This window comes from Galleria mellonella, unplaced genomic scaffold (assembly GCF_026898425.1).
Source record: "Galleria mellonella isolate WM207_F2 unplaced genomic scaffold, CSIRO_AGI_GalMel_v1 utg33, whole genome shotgun sequence".
Classification (NCBI taxonomy): Eukaryota; Metazoa; Arthropoda; class Insecta; order Lepidoptera; family Pyralidae; genus Galleria; species Galleria mellonella.
The window spans coordinates 5,138,853-5,166,193 of record NW_026442079.1 but is presented as its reverse complement, the minus strand read 5'-3'; the positions used below and the strand labels follow the sequence as shown (position 1 = coordinate 5,166,193).

The 27,341-nt window shown below is 33.1% G+C and overlaps 1 protein-coding gene across 2 annotated transcripts in view; it reads right to left on the bottom strand.

Annotated features, from left to right (window-relative positions):
* LOC113518478 (insulin-like growth factor 2 mRNA-binding protein 1) overlaps positions 1–25,160 on the bottom strand; it is an 81,680-nt gene extending 56,520 nt beyond the window's left edge. For both annotated transcript variants that reach the window (XM_026903441.3, XM_031911686.2), the window contains exon 1: positions 24,934–25,160. In XM_026903441.3, the coding sequence (XP_026759242.1) occupies positions 24,934–24,992 (59 nt within the window). In that variant the 5' untranslated portion in view covers positions 24,993–25,160. The remainder of the gene's footprint in view (positions 1–24,933) is intronic.
* Positions 25,161–27,341: the final 2,181 nt, after the last annotated feature.

Below are 27,341 nucleotides of genomic sequence, written 5' to 3'. Positions count from 1 at the left end.
CTAATATGGGCAACTGTTCTAATTTCAGCCGAAACCGAAACCTTTAGAGGCAGTTCTTTCGTACAATTTTGAAATGTCTTAATTTTAATTGTTTATGCTTATTAATGGAAGTAGATGTAAGGAGCATAGTTCCTCTTCGAATATTTTCCACTATCAATGGGAGATAGAATATTTTCTGCCCATAATTTTGTCTACGAGGATTTAAAAAAAAATACGGTTTTAAGTTAAAATTAGAGGAACAAAACTGAAAACCGCATCCAATTTGGCGCAATAGTTTTTTCGTGATGACGAAACAATCAACAAGTAGACAACAATAACAAATAGACAAACAACAGTAACGACTAATTTGCTAACCTATATTGAAATATACGTATTTATAATAATAATCGTTAGGTACAATATTAAGTGATATGATGTTATGATTTGTTACTAAGTATTTGTACGAATCTCCTGGAAATGGCGAATACAAATCCAAAATCCTAACAGATAACTCAAATCGTAAGACTCGATTAAGCTTATAGATAAAAAATTCAAAATGTCTACCATCATTAAGTCGGGCAGTTTTGAACCACAAAAAATTCCGTTGTGACGAAAGGGCATAGTAAAGTTTTAGAATTGTTCGTTTTTTGCGTAATTCCTTCTTTACAGGAATTTGATCAGTGAACAGTTTAAAAGATCTAGCATTATAGGAACAAATCTATTTTTGTTTAACATATTAAATTATTCATCGTTATCATTTATGATATCGAACTACCATGTAAAAGACTATATTATTATGTGAAGATAGACAATAGTGAAGAATTGGGTTTATTTATACATTTGCAGACGCTCAATTTGTAAATCAAAATCATAAAATTATTCGAGAAACAAATACTGGTTAGTCAAGACGCGGTTATACGGGTATGATTGCGACCATGACCATTGGCGAGGCCACAAAAATCCGCTGGTGGTCACTGACACAAGATGTGGCCTTGTCATTAATACTTGAACCATTTTGGCGTTCGAATTGGTTAGAACATTAATGACGTATCTATTTATATTTCGGGTACAACAGTACTACTTACATAAATGGCATTAGTACTAAGTTATTACTTTCGTAATTATAATTTTTAGATAAATCATATTTCAGTCCAATGCTATGATATTTTAAACCTATAAGAGGGCTTTCATATTTGTCTGCAAAGATAAATTCCTAGTGTTCTGGTTCTAATCAATTAAAGAGTTTGGTATAAATTTTGATTCCTAAATTGCACAAATGGATTTCTTATCTTAAATAGAGTGTTTGCTTATTATTATGTACTAATTTATTTCTAAAGCCGTTTATCAAAAACTACTAAAACGTAAAAGTTTGGCATTGTCGTTCATTAATAAAAAAGTTGGTATCGCCCAATTTAAAATTTAAAATTCGATAATTATGCTGTAAATAAAGACTGCGTCGTCATTTCTTTTTTTTTTATTTTCAATCAAATACTTAAGTAAATTCATCTTAAATGATCGCAACTTTGTCGTGTGATTCCGGCATAGAATAGGCCTGCCCTTCCTATCGTGGATGTTATAAGAGGCGACTAAGGGAGGGCGAGGAATGGGAGGCAGCGTCCCTCTTAAAACTTCTCTAAGCCTAACTGCGGTTGCCAATCCGCCTGTCAAGCGTGGCAAGTACTGGTAATTTTCTCCAAGGAGGAGTCTTATGTTCAATGGACAGTTAAAGGCTGATATATGACGATCTCAACTTTGTAACAAGTTTCCTAAATAATTTTAAATTTAATACAACAAGATCTTTGCATAAAAAAAAACACATAATACAATTAATATATATGTAAACAAATATAATAAATAATAAACATGAATCTCGTCGAAAAGTCTCCTAAAAAAAATTAACAGTAATAATATTTAAAGTTGTATAAATTAATAACGTAATACGTAAACTAAACTTGAGAGACAATTCCCCCAATTATATTGTAATAGATCTTTAAGTCTTAAAATTTTAAAAGCAAACTAAAGTTCTCGTCAATTTTATGTATTTCTAATAAAGAAATTGTAGCCACCAGAACATTGAATGTGGTAAAACGAAATTGTGAAAATATCGTAACCAACTGAAACTTTATTATTTCCATACAGAATGATACATATGAATTGCCATTTAGACGTTAAATTGGAAGACTTAAAGCACAGCCTAAAGTGGTCATATCAACATATAAATACGACATGTGAGGTCTAACGCAATACTAACGTCCGCGTCGACGACAGCAGCTGTGCACCCACCGCCGCTTGCCGCGCGCCTCGTCCCAGTTGACGGTCCGGGCTGGGCAGACAACCCCTCATATCCAAAATGCACATTACAGCTCTCAACGTTTCCATTGTGTCAGTACACCAGCTGCTTGAGACTCATGCTGCCGACGAGAATTCGACCTCGAAGCTATTAAAATATTGACTTAATAGAGTCAATACCATTATCTTATCAGGTTTCCTGAACTTAAACATTTACTAAGGTTTACATAAGAAATATTTCTAATAAAATTATATCCCGAGTAGAATAAAGCAGTTTATATACACTAGCAACATATATTTATGCATATATACATATATTGTAAGTGAATTTAGACGTTGCACGAAATATTACAATACAATTTGTATTAATTACGTTACAATTACAGTCGACATTTAGAATTAAGGAAAAATTTTGAAAGTTTCATTTGAACACCATATAAACAGAATAAGTCTAATATTAATTTAATACCAGTATTTTATTTTATAAATACAATTTTACAGTTATTTTATTTTATCCTTTATTACATTAGAACTGAAATGTCGTTACGAACGTTAGATCACATCCGGTCGCACACAACCCCTTCCAGTATTTCTGAATTAATTAGCGATCAGGTTTAAAAAGGATGTTTATTTTTTATGTTAAAATTACTTTATTCTTAAAGAGTGTTAAATCATTATGCGTCAAAAGAGAACAGTTAAGGGCTAGTTTGCAATGATTTATATACGATGTTATGTTGCTAATTTGCTGCGTTCGAACAAAAAAATAGCAAATATATAATGACCACCATTACATATTGTGTCCCACAAAAAAAAAAAAACCTAATTCAATTGTGACCAAACGAGTTATTTTCATTTAATAACTAAATTACTGGACTTATTTTAATAAAATTTCTTTAGAACCAATCCGGAATTATAATATCCTTTCAAAAAAGAATTTTCTAAATAGATTTACAACGGACAGATATTGAAAACCACCTTTTCTTTTGAAGTCGGTTGAACTGCGAGTTTATAGCAAAATTGTTGGAATATAATACATTAGCAGATGAAGTACAAAGAACGGGCATTATGTCAGCAGAGGTCATTTTTAGTTATCTGCAAGTAGCAGGCTTTTCAATGCAACAAATTAATTGGTTTTGACAAATTTAATATAAATGTATATATTTTTAGTGTTAAACGGAATTTTATGATCTTAAAATGTTTACGTTGCCGGTAATTGCTACGACTATCCGGAATCTTCTTCAGGGTAAGTACAATGCTTTACGTCGGAGTGTCTCACCTTGCACTGCGGGCCTAATAATATTTTTTCCCCTGATAAATTTGCATTAAAAGACTTTTTGATAAATTAAACGTTATTGGAAAGAAAATTGTAAGAAAAGGGTAAAAAACAACGATTACCCGTCCTGTTAAACCGAATTGTATTATTCAAACTGTTGTTGTTTGTTCCGGTATTATGTAAAAACTACTACACTAAATGGGATGCGGTTTTCAGTCCTATTCCTGAAGGACTAAATTAAAATCTGGTATATATTTTGATACGCCATAAAAAAGTGGTCTATTTTATTGTTCTTCCTACTTCTAAAATTCACGCGTATGAAGTCGCGGGCAAAAAGCTAATTAATCAATAAATTAAAGATAATTAATAATTAAATTAATAGGCGACGGTTACCACTTTCCATCAGGTGGGCCGTTAGCTTGTTTGCCATTCTAAGTTGCATAAGGAAAATATTAATATAACTCAAGAATATTGAAGTTGAACTGGTACAAATATACTCTCGATGTTCGTATTTAATAGTTGGTTTATTAACCAGCCTGTTTTTTTATGTGTAGATAACAACTTGGAGTAGCCAACAAGTAAATGTAAAGTGATAATCGGTCGGTTATGAACATGAACACCACTGACACTGCATAGTAGCGTTTCTCATCCTTGAATGGTGCCGGAGTCTATAGACAAATCGTTGTGTCGTTTTTGTATTTTTACACGACTGCCAATACTCACACTAGTTTCTTTATTCCAACATAACTTCTAAATGCCTGAACGGATTTAGATGAATGGGGTATCGCTAGAATCCTTACATTATCCCAAGTGATACTTGCTTTATTATTTTTAAAACAATTCATTTTTTTAGCAGGACAGGCGTATTTAAATTTCGTTTTGTTAATAATTTAATTAAACACAATCACACAATATTTGACAATTTTAACAAAACTTTATTACCTTTTCATCATGTTCTATAGAAGCAAACACAAAAAAACATTATAAATTAAGTTCCACGACCTTGTAAGTTTTAGTGACTGTGCTTGTTGACTCTAAAATTTTTAACAATTTAGGTACAATTGCTTGGTTCGTCTGTCCTATATATGTATTTATAAGAATCCGATTTATGATTCGTAAGTAAATAATTAAAAGAATACTTATAATTATAGTTTGATAAATATAAAAAAAAACTTGCAGTTTCAGGATTGCCACAACCGAGCCCAACAACGAGAGGGTGGTGTCGCGAAAATGTCTTCCTTTTCTTTAAGTACCTACTCACATAGTTAACAGGAAATTAACGCTACTTTAATATTTTCCGATCTATTGAAACGAGTTTCTTGAAATTTATTTACATTACAAAACTAGCTTCAAGCATGGTGCATGAAACTAATTTCGTAATGTAAATTTTATTCAGTAAATTTGTCCGGAAAGCCCATGCTCGACATACATTGGGGATTGTTAACGTCTCCTCAGTAAGATTAGGCTCTTCCTGTCCCATCTATACATAGTATAAAAAAAAGTAATTTTCGTAGTTTGTACGCTTAGATATTTTAAACTACAACACAACGGATTTTAATGTGGTTTTCATCAACACAGTGATTCAAAAGGAAGGTTTATACAAATATAGTTTAATATTATTTTGTGTTAATTTAATGAAATATGACGATAATTGTTTAAGATATCAAAAGAAATTAAGTCGACTGAGAGATTCAATTAAAAACACTGCTTAATTGTTGTTTCTCTTTCATATGTCTACAAAAAAGACTCCGAGATGGCATAAATCTATCATTTAAGGATAGCTTACTATACCCCATCTAATTCATACTCAACGCAACAAGCTAATGCAAAAAGAATAAGCATATATGATCTACTACCTCTGTACAAAAGTGGGGCGGGTCGTCAGTAAAATATAAATAGCGAATTTGAACAGAACAACGTTCTGACTGGTAAACCTGGTCAGGTATGCATACTGCATACAATAATGGGTTCGAAATTGTCTAGGATCTTTTACACATGGAGTTCATTGTTAACCGATTCACTGGACATTCACTTTTGCTCGTATTTGTGATAAGTAAGAACATCTATTTTCTTTATTGGATATTTTGAAAAAATACTTATTAGCATTTAATGCAATCAGGTAATAACAATAAGTAGTTTTGATGTTGAGATGGTAAGTATAATCTAATGATCGTACTTATAATGTGACCTCGCTTCTATAGTAATCTATACAAGCGATGTCACATTATGTGTCACCAGATTGTGAACTTGGAGACAGGTTTAGGGTTGCTACGCAGCGAGAGCCGAAAGGATCGTCGTCACTATCGACGTCTACGTGTTACGGCGCTGTGATCGCAAGTTTGCTACCCTGTCAACTACCATCAGTGAGTAGCGCGAGCCAATAGCGAACTGGCCACACCCCCGCCCCTAGGATTGCACATGCACCCCATACCGCCCTGCCGCGCCTTTTGTGCATCATTTCGCGAATTACTATAGGTAAACTTATCCTAAAAGTTATTTAGTTGTTAATAACGAATAAAACCGGTCAGGTGCGAGTCGAACTCACAAGTCGAAGGTTCGAAGGAAATATGAGATAAAATGACTTATTACATTCATCATATGCAATAGGCACCCAATAAATTATTATTAATACTACAATATATACTTTCTTATTTTGGGCTATAACTGTAATTAAAATGTGTACCGAATAAGTTAAAAACAGTTTCGTTTTTCCAGTAATATTCACATCACCTTTAACTTTAACTGTAATCCAGATTTTAGTTTCAAAAACTAGAGATAAAGGGAGGGGAAAATATGTTCTTTTTTTATATTTTCGACCATCCTTACATAGTATAAAACAAAATCGCTTTCCGCCATCTGTATGCTTACATCTTTTAAAATGCGTAACGCACTAATAGATAGTGATTCAAGAGTAAGGTTTATATGTATAGTTGAATACTATTTTGACTTGATTTGTTGAAATATGACGATAACTGTTCAAGATATCGGAAGAAATCATATCGACTAAACGTTTATCTCTGCTCTCAGACGATTCTGTTCCTCTCATGAAAATGCTAAAATATAATAAATAGAATTTCCTTTATTTATAAAGAGTGACGGAAAAAGTCGTATCAAAGGAGTTTCATCATACCTTTTTAGTACGGAACCCTAAAGACAACTATTTTAAACTACCTGCCATGGTACAGTCATACGTTTATACCGTTCTTGTCGTTCTCAGTAGGGAGATGCATAAGTATTTTATTTGCCTATTTCACAAATGGGTCATACATAAGAAATAAATAGACGTATCTAAGTGAGTAGTAACTGTCCAACCACATTTTTCTACATTGTGTTTTTGGATTGAGTCAATCTTTTTAGTGCTGTTAAATGCTACAGATATCAATGCGGGCTTACCATGAAATAATTTTCGAAATTTCGGGGCCCAACGTATCACAAATTTGATATTTACAGAATAAATACTGTTTAAAAATATTAAAAAAGTTAAAATATCGTTCCTTTGGAAGTTTATGGGACGATTTAAGACGAACGAAACGTTAAGTTCCATTTTTGGGCCGATTTTAATATGAACGAAAACACAAAATTGAGTGCGAATATTCGAAATCTCATTTCACGGTAGACCCCCAGTTTATCAGACCTATTCTATTTTATGTTGTATTTTGGCAATATTCATGAGAATGGTAGATATCCTCGCAGGCGCAGGTTGCAAGTTTTATTTTTGTAAATAGTTTGAAATGTTTTTTCAATCATTAATATAACTAAAACCTTCCTACCTATTGAATCAATCTATTTATTATTGAAATAGTATATAGTAGTATACCTATATACTTTGAAATTTTCGCTCGCTAACTCCTATGAGAACTAAGTAGTGTACTTCTAAATTCTATATTTTTAACTATATGTATGAATTTATGGCCAAAAATTGACACACAAAGCATCTACGGTCGTACACTATATATTATACTTATGTAAATCTTTATCTGTGGTAGGGTACATATTGTTTTCATTAATCTAATTACATATTACATCTCATATAGATTGACCTACTTACGCGCCAATTAAAGTACGAAAATTATGAAATAGTATATTGCTACATTTAATGTATAACCGAAATAAGATGATATATATTTATAAATAAAAGCGCTTATTGAGACTTAGAATTTGAGGATCTATTTTTTTTAACTAATGTCGACGCCTATGCCACAGATTATAAATAAATTAACAGTATATTACGATTTTTTAGCTTCTATACATATAAAAGATTAGCTTTTTGTTCGCTACTTTGAAAGCGTGGATTTCAGAAATAGAGAAATCAATGAAGCCAAATGAATACAAAGCCAAAATTTACACCAGTTTTTAAGTTACAATACAGCTGTGAAAAACACATGCGTCATCAACCACATTAATTTGGTGCAGTAATGTTTATGTGATGCTAGAAAAAACATACAAACAGAGAAAAAGTGTCTAGACAAATGGCAGCTTTATTAAGAACGCTCATATTTTTTTTTATTAAATGATTTCGAAATACAAACATCGTGTAGTTACAACTTTATTATATTAGTAAGACGAAGAAACACTCATGTACTAGTGTGGTTACTTAGCTTTCTGAACCAGTTTTATTTGATTAGTTTAACCATATTTATTTTCACAATAAATAATTCCTAAGATAAAATGCAGAAATTCACAAACAATCCATGTATGGTTAGTTACATTTGAATTACCACAAATTTGACGTAACGATACCACATTGTTGCAATATCTCGGATTAACCCGGCGTACACATATCAAAGCAGACGACTGTTATTATTTTTCATCGAGGTTAATGATTACGATAAATATTGCCTTCATACATTAAATCAGATTCTACTTATAAACAGTAAAATACAGATACAAATACCTATTATGGAAATATAATTAATCGCCGTATACTGAGTTTCTAAAAACTAGCGTTTTTATTAGGTGTAAGGCTACTTATTGTAGTGTGGTGGCGTCAGGCTAGCATATACCGCACGGCGCTGATGGCATACCTACCTACCTACTGACTGACACATCACTTCTAGAGTCAATGAACGCACAAAGGAAATGGACGTCTAGACCCGTGAGCTTCAATTAATCCAAAGATCGTCCCGCTTATTGTAATACAAACAACACCCGTTGCGGAAGTTACTATTTATTGTGTCAATAATTACTAGTCACAATAATATTTTACACCAAAAACGCACCATTTTCTACATAATTCTATTTTCGACGATGGACTTTGCCCCTTAAGCGCAGTGACGGAATATCTGGTCAGATACTGCATAGTCGACGTATGAGATAACGGAAATGGCGGGCTCGACCGTCGCGTCGCCGATGCGGCAAATACAAAATAATACTTTCTCAGAATTTTACACGCACCATGCATGAATCACTCAAGTAAAATTATCAATATTAGAAATAGAGGAAGACAGTGAAAACTAAAAAATTATACTGGGACTCAATAGATTACAAAATAAATAATAATTCATTAAAAGCCATTATTGCTTTATTCTAATTCACATTTTAATAAAAGAAATATATTAGATACAATTTTTATTATCAAATAGGTAATCAAAATTTTATTAAAGGGCACGATATAATTTTAAATTTTAGTTAGCGTTTTGTTCATTCATTTAAATAACGCATAACGCTTATAGCTGACGGATATTTTGTCCGTTATCCGGGAAATAAAGAGGAATTTCTCTAAATAGTCAAGTGCCAAATTGTTTTAAATTTTCCATTTTTAATTTATGAACATAATATAATATATCTTATTAACCCTTAAAAGCCTGATTTTTTTTTTTAATCAAATTAAAAAAATATATAAGTGTACCCTTTACTGTGTTTACTAATGGGGAAAAATAGTAAAAAAAAATTATTTATTTTGAAAAACATTTGGTATAATTTTTTATATATTAGGCATTACGGTAATCAAAATATTTAAATATATTTAACAATGAAACAATGCAAACCCCGGTACCAAATTTGAAACTTCAGGTATTTAAGGATTAAGAGTTAAAGTGTTGGGAGGAACATTAGGCGTCTATAAATCAGACCAGTTCCCCGATACACTGGCTTACTGTGTAGAAATGGATTACCCATGAGGAAGGACCTACAAAAATAATTGCGATTCCATCCAAAACAAAATGTGAAAAATGACAAGCTTCGCAACGCAGCTCTTCTACTTCAAAACGTTTTGAGATATATAAAACCAAGGCACCATAATTATTAAATAATATATTGTATTATGTCAGCCATTAATTGTCCACTGCTAAACATAGGCCTTCCTTATAAGGGGAGTTCTGCCAGTAGTTGCCACGCTTATAGCAGACGGATTAGCAATCGGAAAATTTGAATTCCTGTAAGATTATTTCCTATAAGATGGCTATTCTAATATATACTTTTTATTTTTGTTAGTAAACACATCTCGATCACACGGATGAAGTCACGGGTAAAAGCTAGTCAGTTTACAATTATGTGTAATTTTTACAGCATAATTTTACAAGTTCCACATTATAATTTATTTATTAAGTAGGAATTAAAATTAAATAGTATTTAAAATAAATAGGATTATAATCTGCTTATAATTTACCAATTATTTAATCAAATGATTTTAAGTGACTTTATACACGTTCCAAATGCAGATACTAGAAGGTTATATTTAGAAGGTTGACATAAACACAGTTTTGTACGAAATTTCTAAAACAGAAAATATGTTTTTCCCGCTAAATGGGAAATATGCAGAATACAGTGAAACCTGCATAACTGGGAACTTAAAAGACCTAGTAATTTTTATCACTTATATAGGCTTTTCATTTATCTAGTTCCCCAAAAAGGCTGGTTTAAAAAGACAGTTGTCTTATTTATAGAGGACCGCTTATTGGAATATTTTTATTCCGTGTCCGTTTTGTCCATGTCGAAAGACTTCAGCTCATTCTGCTGGTCGTATGCGTTTTAGTTTTTCTTTTTCGTCAATACACTGAGAATGAATTTTCTCATTGTTTTTAACAATTTTGTTAGCACATTAAATTATGTACGCAATTCTGTCAAGCCACTATCATAAATAATAACTAATTTATCAGCGGCTGTTAATCAATTTTACTTTCAACATAATCCTTTAAATAGTACTGAAAAACAAAGCAAGTAAGGAAGCAGTTATCATTTTTGTGAACAAAACATCATCTTGTCCAAACCTGATAATGTATTTTAATTATACATGAGCTCTTAAGTGTCCCAATTATAGGAGTAAACATCGAAAAAAAACTAATAAATCAAATCTCAGTTAACCAGGTTTGATAATGTCCAGTAATTGAGGTTTTTTAATGCAAATGTGTCGGGACCTCATTACAATAATCGATTGCATTTGCTTATTGTAATGAATCTGCGTTTCAGTTTTAATTTTATTTATAATGTGGAAGTTGTAAAATTACGCTTAACCTAACACATAATTATAAACTGACTAGCTTTTACCCGTGATTTCATTCGTGTGATCGAGATGTGTTTACTGACAAAAAGAAAAAAGAAGAAGAAAAAAAAGAAGTATAAATTAGAATAGCCATTTTATAGGGATTAATCTTATAAGAATTCTAAGTCAATCAATATCAAAATTGGGCAATGCTAAGCTGCACTCAGACTTCAGGCAAGAATTTCGCACGCAAAATAATCAGAAATAGATTTTTTCTTACATAAAAATTTACTTTAATTGTATGTACATAGCAAGTAAATTGATTTATTTATAAAAATGCTTGTGTAATTATTATTATTATTGAAATTTTCATACTCGCAACTAGAGTTAAAATCTGGAACGCATTATTACTGCAAGACCTTCAAATCTTTTGATACTTAACAACTAAGTATGCTAGTTAAAAATATCGTTTTATTTATTCAGTTATTTAAAATCTAATTATCGATGCAAGGTGCATTAACTACAGCAATTTCAAATTTTTCGCTTCAGAAACTATGGAGACAAGGGAGAGGGATGGTATTTTTTACATTATCTATCATAAGCCGAAAACTACGCAACACAATAAATAAAACCTGTTTTAGAATGTGCAAATGAAGCTCTTTCATACGAAACCCCATTTAGACCCGTAGGCACATTTAGATATTTCGACCACGTGTTTTGGTTCAAAATGGGCATCATATACCTACATCAAGAATCGAATATCCAAAAAGGGTTGAAAAAGCAGTCAGTTAATAGTAACTTTACATGTCGCACATTATTTTATTTAGAAGAATTTGTATTAATAACTAGCTTTTTACCTGGTACATCAAACGCGTGAATTTTAGAAGAAAAGCTAATGAAATAGACCTACTTCTAGATGTTGGATCAAGATAAAATATACACCAGATATTCAGCTAAACATTCAAGAAGAGAACTATGTAAACCACATTCAGTTTAGTACAGTAGTTTTTGCGTAAAATACAGGAATAAACATCCAGACAGGCAGACACAAAACACCTAAAAATTATTGCTTTGGCAATTTATTGGTCATATTAAGACCGAAGATATTGATTTTTTTTAAATATCTTCCACGTATAGACGCCGTCTAGTTACAATTTTATTATTTTCCATATCCCAATACGAATAGATAGCTACTTTTTATTCGATACAAATATTCAAAATGAAGCGATTTAACCCTTATTTGCATGTTTTTTTTTATTACTGAAATAATTCATGTTTAAAATTAAAGGAAAAATGGTTAAAAAATAAATTTGACAGCTATGTTTTGTTTTTTTTTTTTTGCAATGAACATTAAAAAGGTATCCAGACACGATCAACCTAAAGTGAACTTGGTTTTTTATATAATTTTTGAGCATCAATGTTATGATGGAAATTTTCACCATTATGCAAAGGGTTAATTTGATAACAAAAATACCTGTTTTGTATCTATCTAGCCAGCGTAGATAACCATCATTATGAATCCTCTATCTATGCCCTTCATTTGAATATAGATGTAAGAAGGTGCCGCATCATCTTTATTTTTTAACTTAACCTTACAATACACATTTTTCGCACTTACTAAATAATGATTATACATTCTGCAGTGCGTGAATATTTAATAATTTTTTAATGAAAGATGCTGTCAAAAAAACCTAGAGATCATAATAATAATGAACAACAAGTGCAAACCGTAAATGTTTACTAAACTAACATTTAATTTCAAGATATTAACTCCTCTAATGAACAATAAATAGTTAGAATTTTGTTACAAATACGGGAATGCTTAAATGCAGCCGGTGCTCGCGTCGGAGTTACGGATGCCGCTTAATATGAAACTTGTTATGACTAGGAAGCTATACAACATTCAGACATAACTTTTATGAAAACAAATTGGTACATAAGCAAGTTTCAATAACAAATTGGTCTCGTGGTTGCCGCGTGCCCATAAAGCCCGAGACGCCTTTGTGCACCGACTATAATTCACGTAAAGGGCGCGACAAGTTTGAGAGATGCATCGAGGAGAAAGTGCACTTTCTGTAAATCTGGGGGAGGGTAAGGGGAAGGTTCGGCGCGTGCTCGACGCGTGATATAGATACGAAAGAAATGACCTGATGGTACACACCTGTTATTTTATCACGACTTCTCTCTAATCATAGATTTTTTATTCTTTCAATATATTTTGTAAAGGGAGGAAGATGTTTTTCCCTGTTATGCTGTACTTACTTATAAATTATGATACATCTTTATAATTTGTTAGTCTTTGAATCGCTCAGAAGGTGGTCTCATCAACTCATGCCATACATAATATATATTGAATAGGCCAAATGATACAATAGCAGTAATTCAGCGATTCATCATTACAAAAGGGGGTGATTTTGTAGCTACACGGAAGATCTATATTAAACCAGTTGTATATACGTATATGTATACAGGCCGATTTCAGTATGAATGAAAACATAAGATTGAGTCCGAAAATTCGGAATTTTGCGTCATATGGGGGATCTACTATTCCTTATATCTAAATAGTATAATTTAGAAGTATAAGTAGTCTTATGGCAACAAGTGATTATTTAAAGGAAAGAGGTTGATCAACGGCGAGGGACATACAGACCAGTGGAGACAGCTTAACTTGGTAGTAAATGGAAGCAACGACCTTAGACGGGAGCAACAGTTGCCCGGTGATTAGGGTGTTAACCCCACGAATACTATACACCTCCCCGAGCAACTTATTCCGAGAAATCACTAGCTGCTAACAAAGCATGCATACATTTCAGAGACATTTTTCCAAGTTTATTTATCAAAAGAAAGATGATTATTCAAGCTTTTGAGAGTACCTATTACTGGTTATTCTATGAGTGAACGACATTAATAATGAAGAAATTACCTCTGTACGACTCGTATAATTAAGATGACCACTGTGTCTTTGATCACCCCCCTTTAAGGATTAGTTCTGTTCTAAACATCATAATTCGACCCTGGTATCCTCCAATTATAAAGTAATAAGTTATACGTGCAATTCGTCTGTGCTAATATTATAACTAAGTTATCACTGTGTCTTTGATGACCCCTTTAAGGATTATAAGTTCTGTTCATTGACGTATTTATTTCCCAGGGGTGGACCTGGCCCCTTAATAAAAGCACATTATGGTATGTACACTCACACATATACCAGTGCATACTTAAAAGTACCGCTCGCATCCTGGGATGGACACTAGATAATTCTGAGGTGGGCACGACCCACCCGGCACCCCTTTTAACAGGCTTGTGGTTCTAAGCATATCTATTTAATTTAAAATTTGTTAAAAGTGCTTTATATGCATTCTCATGTAGATAGATTTATTAATGAAAATATTACCTAAATTAATTTACTACACACCTAAATATTAGTGCCATTATTCTGTTCCAAGAATATTATGAAGTTTCATACATATTTAGTAAAATTACAGTACAGCAATATGCTTTCTAAGCAAAATGACTATTCATGTAAATTAGCTATGAGAATCAAACATGAATTATGAAAATCCTATAACATTGCAATAGAAAACTACGCGTAATGAAGTTTGTTCAGTAATTATTAGAACAACTTACTTATTAAATGCATAGAAGTAGGATTTTGTGAGAACTGATATAGCTATGTTGTTCAGTTGCAGGATATTCGATAGAGTTCATTAATAAAATGACGCATCAACAATAATTAATCTATCCATTAGCATTAATGTAGGTGTAGGTACCTATCTAGTACTGTACATATTACATTTATGTTTGAACACTTGGCAATTATTAAGAGCGTCCATATCGAAGTCTGGCAATATGGCAACAAGCACCGTCTCTGTTACTTTTTAATTATCAGAAAACTAAGAATTTTTAACATTTCTGAATGATTATTTTAAATTGCTCTAAAAAATAATATCGAAATAAGTTAGTACATTTATGGTACAATTCTTCCTACGGTAAATAAAAGATTATTCAGTATTATTAATAACTATTTAGTTTCTTAAAACTTACAAATATACAGGGATTGCTAGAACTCGATATGGACAGAACAAAATCTGACATGTAATTATTTTAAATCTAATTCTGTGTAATATTTCTGATTACGTCAAATAATTTTAAAATACTTTTTTAACTTTTATTCTGTGTATCATAATGTAAATAATTAATTTAGACACAACATTTCGTTAATGTTATTTGCCGATCTGTCTATGCACTACTTCAGTTCATAATTTTAGCTTGACAAATTGTGGCAACATGGTAATTATTTTTCATTTTTTAGAAACAGTTTATATTCAATGTTTCCGATTTATTAATTAAAAAGGGCTCGGCTAGCGAATTAAGACGATGATGACAAAAATGTATTTGAAAAATTACAAAGCAAAATATGAAGTGTGCAAAATTTTTAATTGTAGTCTTATGTCCAATGTATTTTTCTATTACTTATTATATACAGGGAAAGATCCAAGGTTGCCGAAGACTGAGAAGACGCTGAATCTCCTGGTTAAAAAATTTAAGGCCGTGGTTCAAAATGAGAACGAACGCCACCCTGAAAGATCCCTTTCAGGATGGCGGTGGACAAAGTAAAGATAGGGATAATGATCGCCAACCTCCTGTAGGAGATGGCATCATAAGAAGATTCTTCTATCGACATTCATCTGCAGAGCAATTTTTAAAAATAATTTGAAAAATGTTCAATTATTTTTGAAAATTTACAGGTAATTGTGACGTTGCCACACTTCAGTAAGCTAAAGTTATGAACGGTTGTAATTTTTTCTATAATAAAATTTTTACTAAGACTGAAAATGAAGTGGTAAACGTAATATATGGTACTTATCAGGTTCAAAGAAATCGAAAAGGATATTGTTACAAACACTGTGATAACTAACCCATTGCCTGTTCTATAGAAGCAATCACTAATGCAACGAATGAATACATAGTAGCTTTTTCTACTTATTATAAGATCAAATTTATGGTATCTTGAACCTAAGTAGGTGGTAAGTAAAATATATAATGTATCTGTCACATTATCTAATAAATGTGTGCAAAAAGAAAGAAAATATTTGCTATCAGGCCACAAGATTAAATGGGAACTTAAATTTACTTAAATCAGGCCAATAAGTATAAGCCACAGGGTGAAGTGCCGGTTGATGACCAATTAGTGGACTTTTTTCGATGTTTTGTAGTCAAAAGTGAGATACATCTCTAATTATACTACCAAAAGATCATAGTCATTTTATCACATACACACATCAGAAGTGTCTAAGGATCAAATACTTTATTAACTATAAAAAATACCCAAATCTAGCCTTTTAGACTAGCTTTTTACTGTAATTACTATATTTACGTTAATAATTTGTCCTTATATTTTGTAAAAATTAAGAAACATTAAAAAATTTTAAATTGTGGGAAATTACTGTAATTTAATGTCGTCAATTAAAGGCAAAAATGAGGTATTTTACATTTTTACTGTGAATATAAAAAAAAAAATATTATTGATTGGCCGGAATAAATAAATGGACCCTACGATTGCAGGGTGCTATAGGTGAAACACTCAGCGGCCTTGAGGAATACGAACCCACTTCACGTAAACAATTTCGGATGGTTTGGTCGCTTATCAGCAAGCTTAAAGAGCTGTGGCGTTTCGTAGCCAACATCATAGCGATCGTGGTACGATTCCGTTGAGGAGTATTTTGGATGTACCGATCGTGTTTTTGAGATCGTCCTCCATGGAACTCAGCCACGCTGCCTGTGATACGATAGCGTGTCCAGAGGCGTTTTATGACGCCTGTGTAGTACCTAGAGCAACAGTAAAATTGTACAACCTCTTCTCGTGTCAAATAATGTCGTTGCTTCTCCACATCGATGCAATTTTTTTCAAAATTGTAATGGACTTATAAAAAAAAAAAGCTATTATTATACACTTTTATAGGAATTATGATTGACCGTTGATTTTCTATTTTTAATTATAATTAAAAAAAGAAAATCTTTATTGAAATAGTAAAATTCACTAAAAAGGATTAATAACGATTCTAAAATGATACTCTAAAACGTACTTGGATCCTTAGAAATTTAAATATGTGCATATTTTAAATTTTTATATAATTTTTTTTTTTTGCGAAAATGTTTATTTTCTTATACAGTGACAATAGTTCTCGTTACAAAACATGCACATAATCTAACTAATAAAATTATTAACTAGACGACGTCTGTACTTAGAAGATATTTCATAAAAATTAATATGAGGGGTCTTAATAAGAGCAATAGATACCAAAACAATGATTTTTAGAAATTTGGTTTGTTTGTCTATCTGTCTGTATGTTTGTTCCGCTATCACGCAAAAACTACTGTATCAAATTGAATGCGATTTTCACAGTAATATTACTGACGGTGAGATTTATAAAACTGATGTGTAATACGCCATCTAAATGTAGTTTATTTAATTAATTTTCCTACTCTTAAAATCTACACGTACGAGGTAGCGGTCAAAAAGCTCGTATTTAATAAAAACAAAAATTCAATAAATATTTTAAAATATATTGTGTCCTTTATATATTATACTAGCGACCCGTCCCAGCTTCGTACAGGCACAATATTCATTTGTGTACCTTTTAAACTGTTCGACACATTTTAGTAAGGTTGGTATTTTGGCGTGTGTAATGTGTAATATTGCACTAATATTATCTAAGATTTTAAAATGAACGGCTTGTAAAATTTATTTTACTTTTAACATAAAAACCATCTTTTTGGCTTAGACATTAAACTGAGATATATGGTTTAGCGACTTTTTTGTACAGCTGAAAGTTGTGAATATTTTTGCTATAGAGTTAATTTCGTTATTTTGTAAACTATTCAAGTAGCATTATACAATTTTTACCGATTTCAATAACATTTATTGTGATTGATTGAATATATATATATTTACCTAAATACGAATACACTGTTAGAAAGGATATTATGCATAGGAATAATATACCTTTCTAACAGTGAAAGAATTTTCAAAATTTGATCAGTACATTCACAGACCAAGTCACAACCTACCTGTTTATACTAATAGTATAGAATTATTATATATAGCATGTATACGAGTACAAAACAGACATATATAATAAATAAATATGTGAGCCCTAAGTTTTAAAATTAATTCTTGACCGCGACCTCAACACTCATTTCACCTAAGTAAATGCTACTTAGAAGATAAAACTAAAAGTCATTATATCATAAAAAAAGGTAGAAAAAAACAGTTTCATTATAAGATAACTAAATCAGTTATTTTTTGCTGAGCAGTCGTAAGATGAGTAGTCTTGTTTTGGTCTATTAGTCGAGTGAAAAATATTGAACAATAAATAATTTAGTAATTAATACATTTTAACCAATCAATATGAAATTTAGTATACAACATATGACATGAAAAAGGATATAGAAGACACTTTTTGTTCCAATCAGTAAACGTATCCTAGTGACGCAAAGTCGTAGGTAAAGGCTAGTATTTTATAACCTCAAATAACAGAAATATATTGCAATATAAAATATTGCATATATGTTTTCATTATAATACCCACCTAGATATATTCACAAAGTTTAGTTGTTTTGCATCTAACATCCTCTTTTCTATTCAAGGTCAGCCATACATTATGTTTATGAAAAAATGGTAATAATAAAGTCTCTGTATAAATAAATAAAACTATGGTATAACTTTGTATAAAGATAGGTTTATATTGAACTCAATTCTGACAGTCATTTTCTAAATCTATTTTCCAAGGCCTCTTTGAAATAGTATAGAATAGATAGTACACAAACGCGCACGCACACACATGCAAGCACGCACGCACACGCGCGCGCGCGCGCGCGCTCACACACACACACACACACAGAGAGAGAGAGAGAGAGAGAGAGAGAGAGAGAGAAAGAGAGAGAGAGAAAGAGAGAGAGAGATATGTTAAATACAACATATAAATATCAAATTAAAGGGAACACAATGATGACAGTCTTATAATCATTTTTTATATTTAAACAAAATTGAAAAGATAGAATGATTTTAATCTTTTTTTGAAGGAACTGCTAGACGGGCTATTCTGAATACTCATGGGAAGTTTATTCCACAGCTGTACAGCACGATATGCAAATGAATTACCCATAAAATGGGTTTATTAGTATAGATATGTATACACATCAAGTGTCTAGGATCAAATATATTTTTAATTATAAAATTTTATCCAATTAGTCTTTACCAAATCTAGTTTTCCAGATTGGTTTTTTACTTTAATTCGTATTTTTAAGTTAATAACTTATCCATATATTTTGTACAAATTAATTTTTTTTTTTGTAAATTGTAAGAAATTAAGCTAAGTTTAATGTCTACACTCAATAAAAAAATAATCTGTATTTCTACCACTGACACGAATCAAACAATTCCAGCGAAATCGCGATGTGCTTAAAATCAATTCTTCAAAATCGTTTTAAGGAATTGCTGCCCATGTTCTTTCTAACAAGTCTGGTCAGAGCTCTTCTTTGGAACATATTCCACGCGTGTTCAATCCATGTAGAATTGCTGGGGATTACTCAGAACGAATCTCCCAACCGATTTCACAAAGGAATGATCACGTCTGATACAATCCTTTCCGCATAAATTTGAGCATTAAGTTTTTCTTTTGATCCAAATGAGATTGGTTCTTCCACCGATCCGAATACTGGCCCAAATCATTATTTTCCCCCTCCACATAAATGAACTTCTTTATGTTCATAGGTCCTCCAAAATCGAGTTCGTCTTGTATCCGATCCCATACCGAAACGAGATTCATCAGAAAAGATCATGTAAACGATTTCGGATGATTTGGTCAACCTCGTAGCCCATATCAAGGTGGTTATGGTACGATTACGTCGAGTAATATTTTGGATGTACCGTTCCCGTCTGCGAGTAATGATGGGAGATCGTAGTCCATCTCTCTCGGCCACGCTACTTGTGACACGATAGCGTGCCTAGAGGCGGCTTATGACGCTTTGTGTACTGCCGAGAGCGACAGCTAGTACGTTGCCTGGAACCAGCTTACAACCTCCTCTCGTGTCAAATGACGTTGCTCCATATCGATGCAATTTTTTTCAATTCCGACGCAGAAATTGTAATGGTTTTATAAAACGTTATTATATACTTTTAGAGGAATTCTGATGGACAAACTGTCAAGGATTCCTCTAATTTATTATTTGTAGTCAAAATTTAATGATTTTTTTTATTCAAATAGTGAAATTCACTAAAAAGAAGCAATAACGATCCAAAAAAAAGTTAAAATAATAACCTTCAATTTCAGCGATACTCTAAAACGTACTTAATCCCTAGATACTTAATGTGTTGGTTTCGTAATATAAAGATTGATGCCTAGGTTTCCGGTATTTGCCAATCTCTGGAGATTAACTAAACTGTTCAATTCAATACTACAAAGACACGAAGTCCCACCGATGAATCGTTTACGCAGCAGTGTTCTACTGACATTTACGGGAGAAAGCATATTTTATGACCGAATTCAAAAACTGTCATAAGAATCCATTATACTATCATCCATCCATAACCTATAATGAATTGATCAGTGACGTGGCCGTAAGATGCATCACTCTGTTTGTCATCGATAATCTTAGAGGAGTGATCAAGTAGATAAGCTTAGACCTGTAAGCTTCCAGGTTTTAGAATGAATACCTTAATAAAATTATCTCAAAAAATACCTATAGCAAGAGAGTTGAAGTTTGCTTGGGATAGGTCGTAACAGAATCGGCCTCTTAATTTCTTTATATATATATATTAAAAAGTTTATTGTAAATATTATTTGTCAGTAGTTTTTTTTCCCGTGACCGGGATATGTTTACCGGATTAAAATGTAGCCTATATCCTTCTCTATCACATATAATACGTGTATACCAAATTGTATAGTGATTGGTTAAACCGTCAAGGCACACTTTCACATTTATAATATTAGTGTATGAGCACATACAATAAAGGGGAGAGAATTATTAATAGAATTAGCGGCTCTATTACTAAACATATGGCATATACTGTATCAGATCGACCTATACGCGACTCCTCCTGGAAATCGTCATAGTCAATTTCTGTTAAATTAGTCACGATGCAATAGGGCAACTGACTTTATTCTTGGTTATCATACCTCACTGGTGGATTGAAAGCGTATACCAATAGCGCAGACGGGGTTACCATTTCATTACCATCAGACAACTTCTAAATGGTAAGTAAATTGTGCGAAAACGTCCTAAATTGCCTTGTTCGGTATTAAATTTACAATAAAGTAGAAATAATTTAAAAATTAAATTTTTTTTAATGGTTGAAAATGGAATAGTAACCCCGTCTGCGCTATTAGTATTCAGTTTCGAGGCACCGATAAGAAATACTAGTAAATAAGGACGAGAACAGATCGGTTGGTCCATCGTGACGATTGCTATAAGAATGAACTACGATGGCTTTTAAGGATAATCGCGTGGAAATCGACCTGATAGGTTTAATTTTATTTTAAGGATAATGGAATGTCTACCTTGCCTATGATAACGATATTCACTGGTGGAGCACCAGTGAGAGATGGTAGATAAGAATGAAAATGCAGGTCAATTAGCGCATCGTACATCGTGACGAATTCTACAAGAATTGATTGCGATGAATACCAGCGAGAACCCCGTGGATGAATCTCCAACGTATACTGATAGCGTAGACGGGATTACCATTAAACCTCTTAAGGTAGTAACAAGTAAGGTAAACTCATCAGTAACTGGCCGTTTCGTCAGAATAATTTATTTTGATCTCGAGATAAAGAATAATTTATTTTTAGTATTTTAGGAAAATAAAACAAATTTACGTCTTATTAATTTATTAAGAAAAACGGTCACGTTTTACTATTAATTGGCCACATAACAAATTATTTTTATTATCAAAATAAAAAAAAAATACTTAAAACAACTAAATGGCCTTACAAAACAATCATAGAGATTATAATTGCAACGTAGATGAGCACTTTCATTTATTGCTGTATGGTAACAAATATGGCAAGGATTCTTCATCACATTTAGGGATACATAGAACCCACTATGCTTCGATGGAATGCAATTAAAGTGAATTTTTTATTGCACTGACTGCTTTTTACAATTCCCCTTTTTATAGTATATATATTTTTTTACTTCTTTTGTTTTTTATACTTTCTTTGGCACTTTTACTTCTCTTCTTTAAATCGTTTTTTGGTTGTCTTTTGGGTACATTTTCTTCTTGGATTTTCTTTTCCTCTCATAATCTTATACTTTCACGTTTTGCAGATCCATCTTTTGTTTTTTTTTAAGTCGCTTGGCTTTGTCAGACTAATGCAAATGCAGTTTCGCCAAACTTACGCTTCCATTTTCGTTTAGGGGGTTTTGGTAAATTCTTTCATTTGAGGTAATCGGAAAATGGTATATTTGTTATAACGGTAATTATTTTCTGTGGATCTATTATCTATTTCGAAGAAGTCTGTTGCAAATTGTCACTTTTCACGTATGCGGCTAATAACGGAAAAATTGTTTTTAAGACAATCAATAACTAGCCACCCCTCCAAACATAGTATATTAAAATTTATATTAAATAAATGTTACCCTTTCTGCTACACGACTAACACAATCATTAAGGATACACTATATTGCATCAATCAGGAATACAATTTTTCTTTGCGGCATTCCGTTAATATTTGTTTAGTAAGGTAACCATTCATATTGAGACAGGGTCATTGAGTGTCAAAAAATAACCGCAATATTTGGCGCAAGTTTCAATTGTGGATAAAAAAGTTATTTAGTGATAATAATCGAGTATCGTAGGTGTGCTTTGAATAATATGCTTATTTCTTATACTAATGGCCAGTTACTTGGGGGAAAGGGATTGTTAGTAATGGAGACTGAGAATCCCATTGCTAGCAATATACCCAACCAAGTCGACCTCCTCGCGGTTCCCCCTGGAAACTATCATGGTTAATTTCTGATGAATTCATCATGATAGGCTAACTGGCCTGTTTTCATTCCCATCTATTACCCTTCACTGGTGCTCCGCCAGCGTATCCCGTTAGCGCAGGCGGGGTGTTACCATACCATTTTCATCCATCAAAAAAAAAAAAATGGCCAGTTATTGCATGTGGTCATTCAGTTTACTTGCTCCGCAAATATATTGCTAACTATTATTGTTAGAAATGGGTTTTAATACAACCCTATAGCTAGAAAATGATCGTGGTTATTTTTTGTCGAATTCTTCACGATGAGCCTACTTGGCCTGCCTTCATTCTCACCTATCATCTCTAACTGGTGCCCCGCTAGCATATATAGATTCATGCATTAAAAAAAGCCTATGGAGGGACTGTTCCTATCAATGCCGAGTATAATGTTGTGGCTCCCATACCCTTAAATGTCGAATACCTCTTAAAAACGAAACAAGTACTTGTTATATTGTAAATAAAAAATATAGAGAAAAAAGAAAACAAAAGACAGCGTGTGTATATATATTATCTCAGGTGAACCTCCAGCGGTTACCCCTGGAATCCATCGTGAGTAATTCGTCACAATGACTTAACTGACCTACTTTTATCCTCGCCTGTCATCACTTATTGGTGCCTCGCCAGCGTATACTGATAAAAGCAGACAGGGTTAATACTCCATCCATATTTAGCCGTCAAAAAATGAACACTAATCTATTGGATTACAATTGAATGTTATCTATTTTTATTCAAGTCAGTTGAGCTTTGATGAAAGCTAAACTGACCCTGACCTGACTGCCTGGGTATGTACATCCCCATAATTCATTAAGCAATTCAATGACATAAGGGTGTACCTATTATTAATTACATTGACTTATAGTAAGATACCTACTTTATTAAGACCTAAGTACGTACGTATTGTAACTATACAAGTGTATAATGACTGATAAGGTTCAACCGTCACCGCCTGTACGTTTTACTACTAACCGACGTGGGAAGATATTTAGGTAATGTGCTCAGCCGTATATTCAAATAGGTAGGTAAGTAAGTATCTATCTACTATGTATACCTACGTGCGCCGGGTTATTGACATCTCTCTTTCATATCATGAAATTATAATTTTGTCCCGTTGTCAAAACATTTGTAGGTACGTAATGTAATACCAGTAAATGGTGTGGGGGTGGGGGGGATGATTGTTTAGAATGGGGATTTATGACCTCATTATTAATAATATATCTTATCAGGTTGACATCCATGCGGTCCTCTCCTCCTCCGAAAGCATCCTTGTTAATTAATTCCTGGTAAATAAATCGAGATGGTATTGAGCTGCCTTCATTCCCATCATCCCCCCAACTATTCTCTTACTAGAGCCTTGTTATCGTTTACCGATAGCGCAGGCGAGAACAGCACTCAATTTTCATCAAATAAAAAAATTATCAGTAGATTCTCAATAATAGGCACGTATGTACTTGATGCTCAATATTGGGTGTAAAATAGCTAAGTTCTCAGGTATTATAAAAGCTATTAACTTATGTTAGAAACCATGTTTTCCTTATTTACACGACAACATCAAATCAATTGATATCTCCTTTCGACTAGGCCGTAGACCAGTTTATTGAATTCACTATTGTTCTCTATCGTAGCGCATCATTTGGTCAGTGGAGTCTTATAGTTTATAGAAAATATTTAGGTCCATGTCTAAAGCCTATTCCTAACTCAATAAGGTTTTTTTTGTACAAATTCTAGTTATTCGCCACGATAGCAATGTATGTAGTATATAGCTACTTAGTAATTATGAATGATCGTAGTAGGTGCACTGAATCTTTTTTTTTTAAAGAATAGGTAAATTGGTTACTTATTAGTAAATCATACAAGAATTATTGGTACACACATAGAACACATACATAACTAGGCGGCGAGCAAACCTATAAATGTGAGTGAAAACGAAAATGCTTAACGCTTACCTGTCTTCGTAGGTGGGGGAAGCGTCACCGGAAGCACCCTGGGACAAATCACCGTCCATTTTGAGATGATAAGTAAGATCCGTTATTGGGGACGGGAATCTCGGATCTCGAACGACGTTTACGGTACGGAAAGTACGCTCGCGGGTTAAAACGGTGCGCGCGCGTAGCGAGTACTGTACGGAGTGCTAGCGAGCCGTAAGCGAACCGACCGAGGCGCGCTGATTGCCGGCCGGCCGGCGCGAGTACCGAACGGCTGAGCGGGCGCGGCCGGGGGCGCCGCGCGGTGCGACGGCGGCGTGAGAACGGGGCCTCACCGCCCGCGCCTCCGTGCCGCCGCGCGTCGCCACGGCAACGATGCCGCTACCGCGAAAGCGCACGTGGCTGCCCAGCGCCGGCTACTTACGTAATTAGCCCACCAAATAAGATACCAGTCAGCACTTCAACAACCACCTACAATCAAATTCTATACATGCACATTTCATGCATAGTATGTGCCTACGTACATAATCTTACGACTGTAATAATCCAGGCCCGGATTATCCATTATGCAGTGTAACAGCTCGTCATCGGCTACGGTCCCCGTACTTCGGTAAAATTTTATGAGCAAATTTCTTTAAATGAAAATTACATGTGATAATTTGTATTTAACTAACCCATAAAGAAAATTATTGTATTTCTATGTTTGAATATATTCAGAACTCGGATCACTGTCTGGTTGTTATTACTGTGCTGTCAGCATCACTCATGACGACTCAACAGTGGCGATACTAGAGGCGCAATGGTGGTATGACAATACTGGTCTACATATTATCTCAATTTGTAGATATGAATAATTTGCATACACCCATTAGGAGCTGCGCTGCTTTTGTCTAGTAGATGTGTGTGTATCTTAATATGTATCTTATCTGTTGCGGCATAAAATGCAGCCTATAGTTGAATTAAGACTCGACATATCAAAGGTCCTTGCGGAACAATATTGATCCTCCAAATGTCAGTTCTCTGAAATAGGCAAGTTCTCTATTCCTTAACGTCTATTCTCTAGGGGCCCCAACATGATTAATCCGGCCCTGCAATAATCTATTTCATTTACCTAGGTATTTATTACTTACCAAACTACCTTTAAAATTGTTTAGGAAAGTAAAAGTATTTATCTACCTACTAACATATTAAAATCACGTAGCTGGTAAATATTCTATACGGAAATAAACCACAAGATTTCAATTATATTAAAAATATAAATTTCTGTGACAGAAAAAATAGTATTACACTACAGTACAGTAAGTATTTTAGACACCTACTTAGTTTTAGTCTTATCTTCTATGTATTTTTATCTATGTATATTTATATATATATATATATATATATATATATATATATATATATATATATATATATATATATATATATATATATATATATACTGCTTAAAAAAGGAGTGTAAAGTTTTTAGGGTTCAAGTAGGTTTTTTACTATTGAAAGGGTTCTCTCGATTGATCACAGTTTCACCTGATGGATGGAAGCGATGATGTGGTCTAAGATGGGACCTTCGGGCCCACGTATAACCTATTCACATTTGCTTTAAACTGGTGCAGATTATATTATATTTAGATGAAAAAACATAAGTAGGGAAAGAGTTCCACTCCTTGGTCATGCGCATGATGAAGGAAGTCGCAAAGCTCTTCTTGCGTATAAATGGTATGTCTATGAAGTAAGGGTGGAGGTTCTGGCCCCTCTGGTCGTCCGATAGCGAAAAGGTGAAGGAGGAATCAGATCAAGTAGGTATGTAGATTTGCGAGTTTCTTTATTCTTTCTTTCTTTATATTATTGCTTGCTATTTATGCGGCGACTGTTATTATCAATTCCCTCCCCCTGCGAGTATAATGTTATGCCCCCATAACTTTAAATGTCGAAAGATGACATAAGTAGGTACATATTGTTCTACAAATAAAAACATCCACGATTACCATGCCAAAAAATAAGAGTATTTTAAATAAATGTATGGCTTATGTCATCCCGGATGATATAAAGTTTCTAACGATACACCCTATATATGAAGTTATAGTGAACGAACAGTGTTACAGTTCCATTCTCACAAATAAAAAAAAAACCAGCCTGCCTGAGAGGAGAAGGGATTATTACTAATGAAGCGGTTGTCAACAAGCGGACAGTTAACCGCTTGCTTGAAATAATAACCTCGCCTGCGAAGTGTTCACTTCAATGATGTTGTGACCCTTGATTCAACACGACGAATTTTGAATATTCAAAATTAACAGAACATAAAATAGTAGAAAGTAGGAGAAGGGGAAGAAGAAGTTATAATTACATCAGGTAGGTTAAGAAAAGTATTGGTGTTGTGTTGTATCTTCTTAATGTAAAGTCGCCGAAAATGGTGGTGAGTTGCAAGAGCT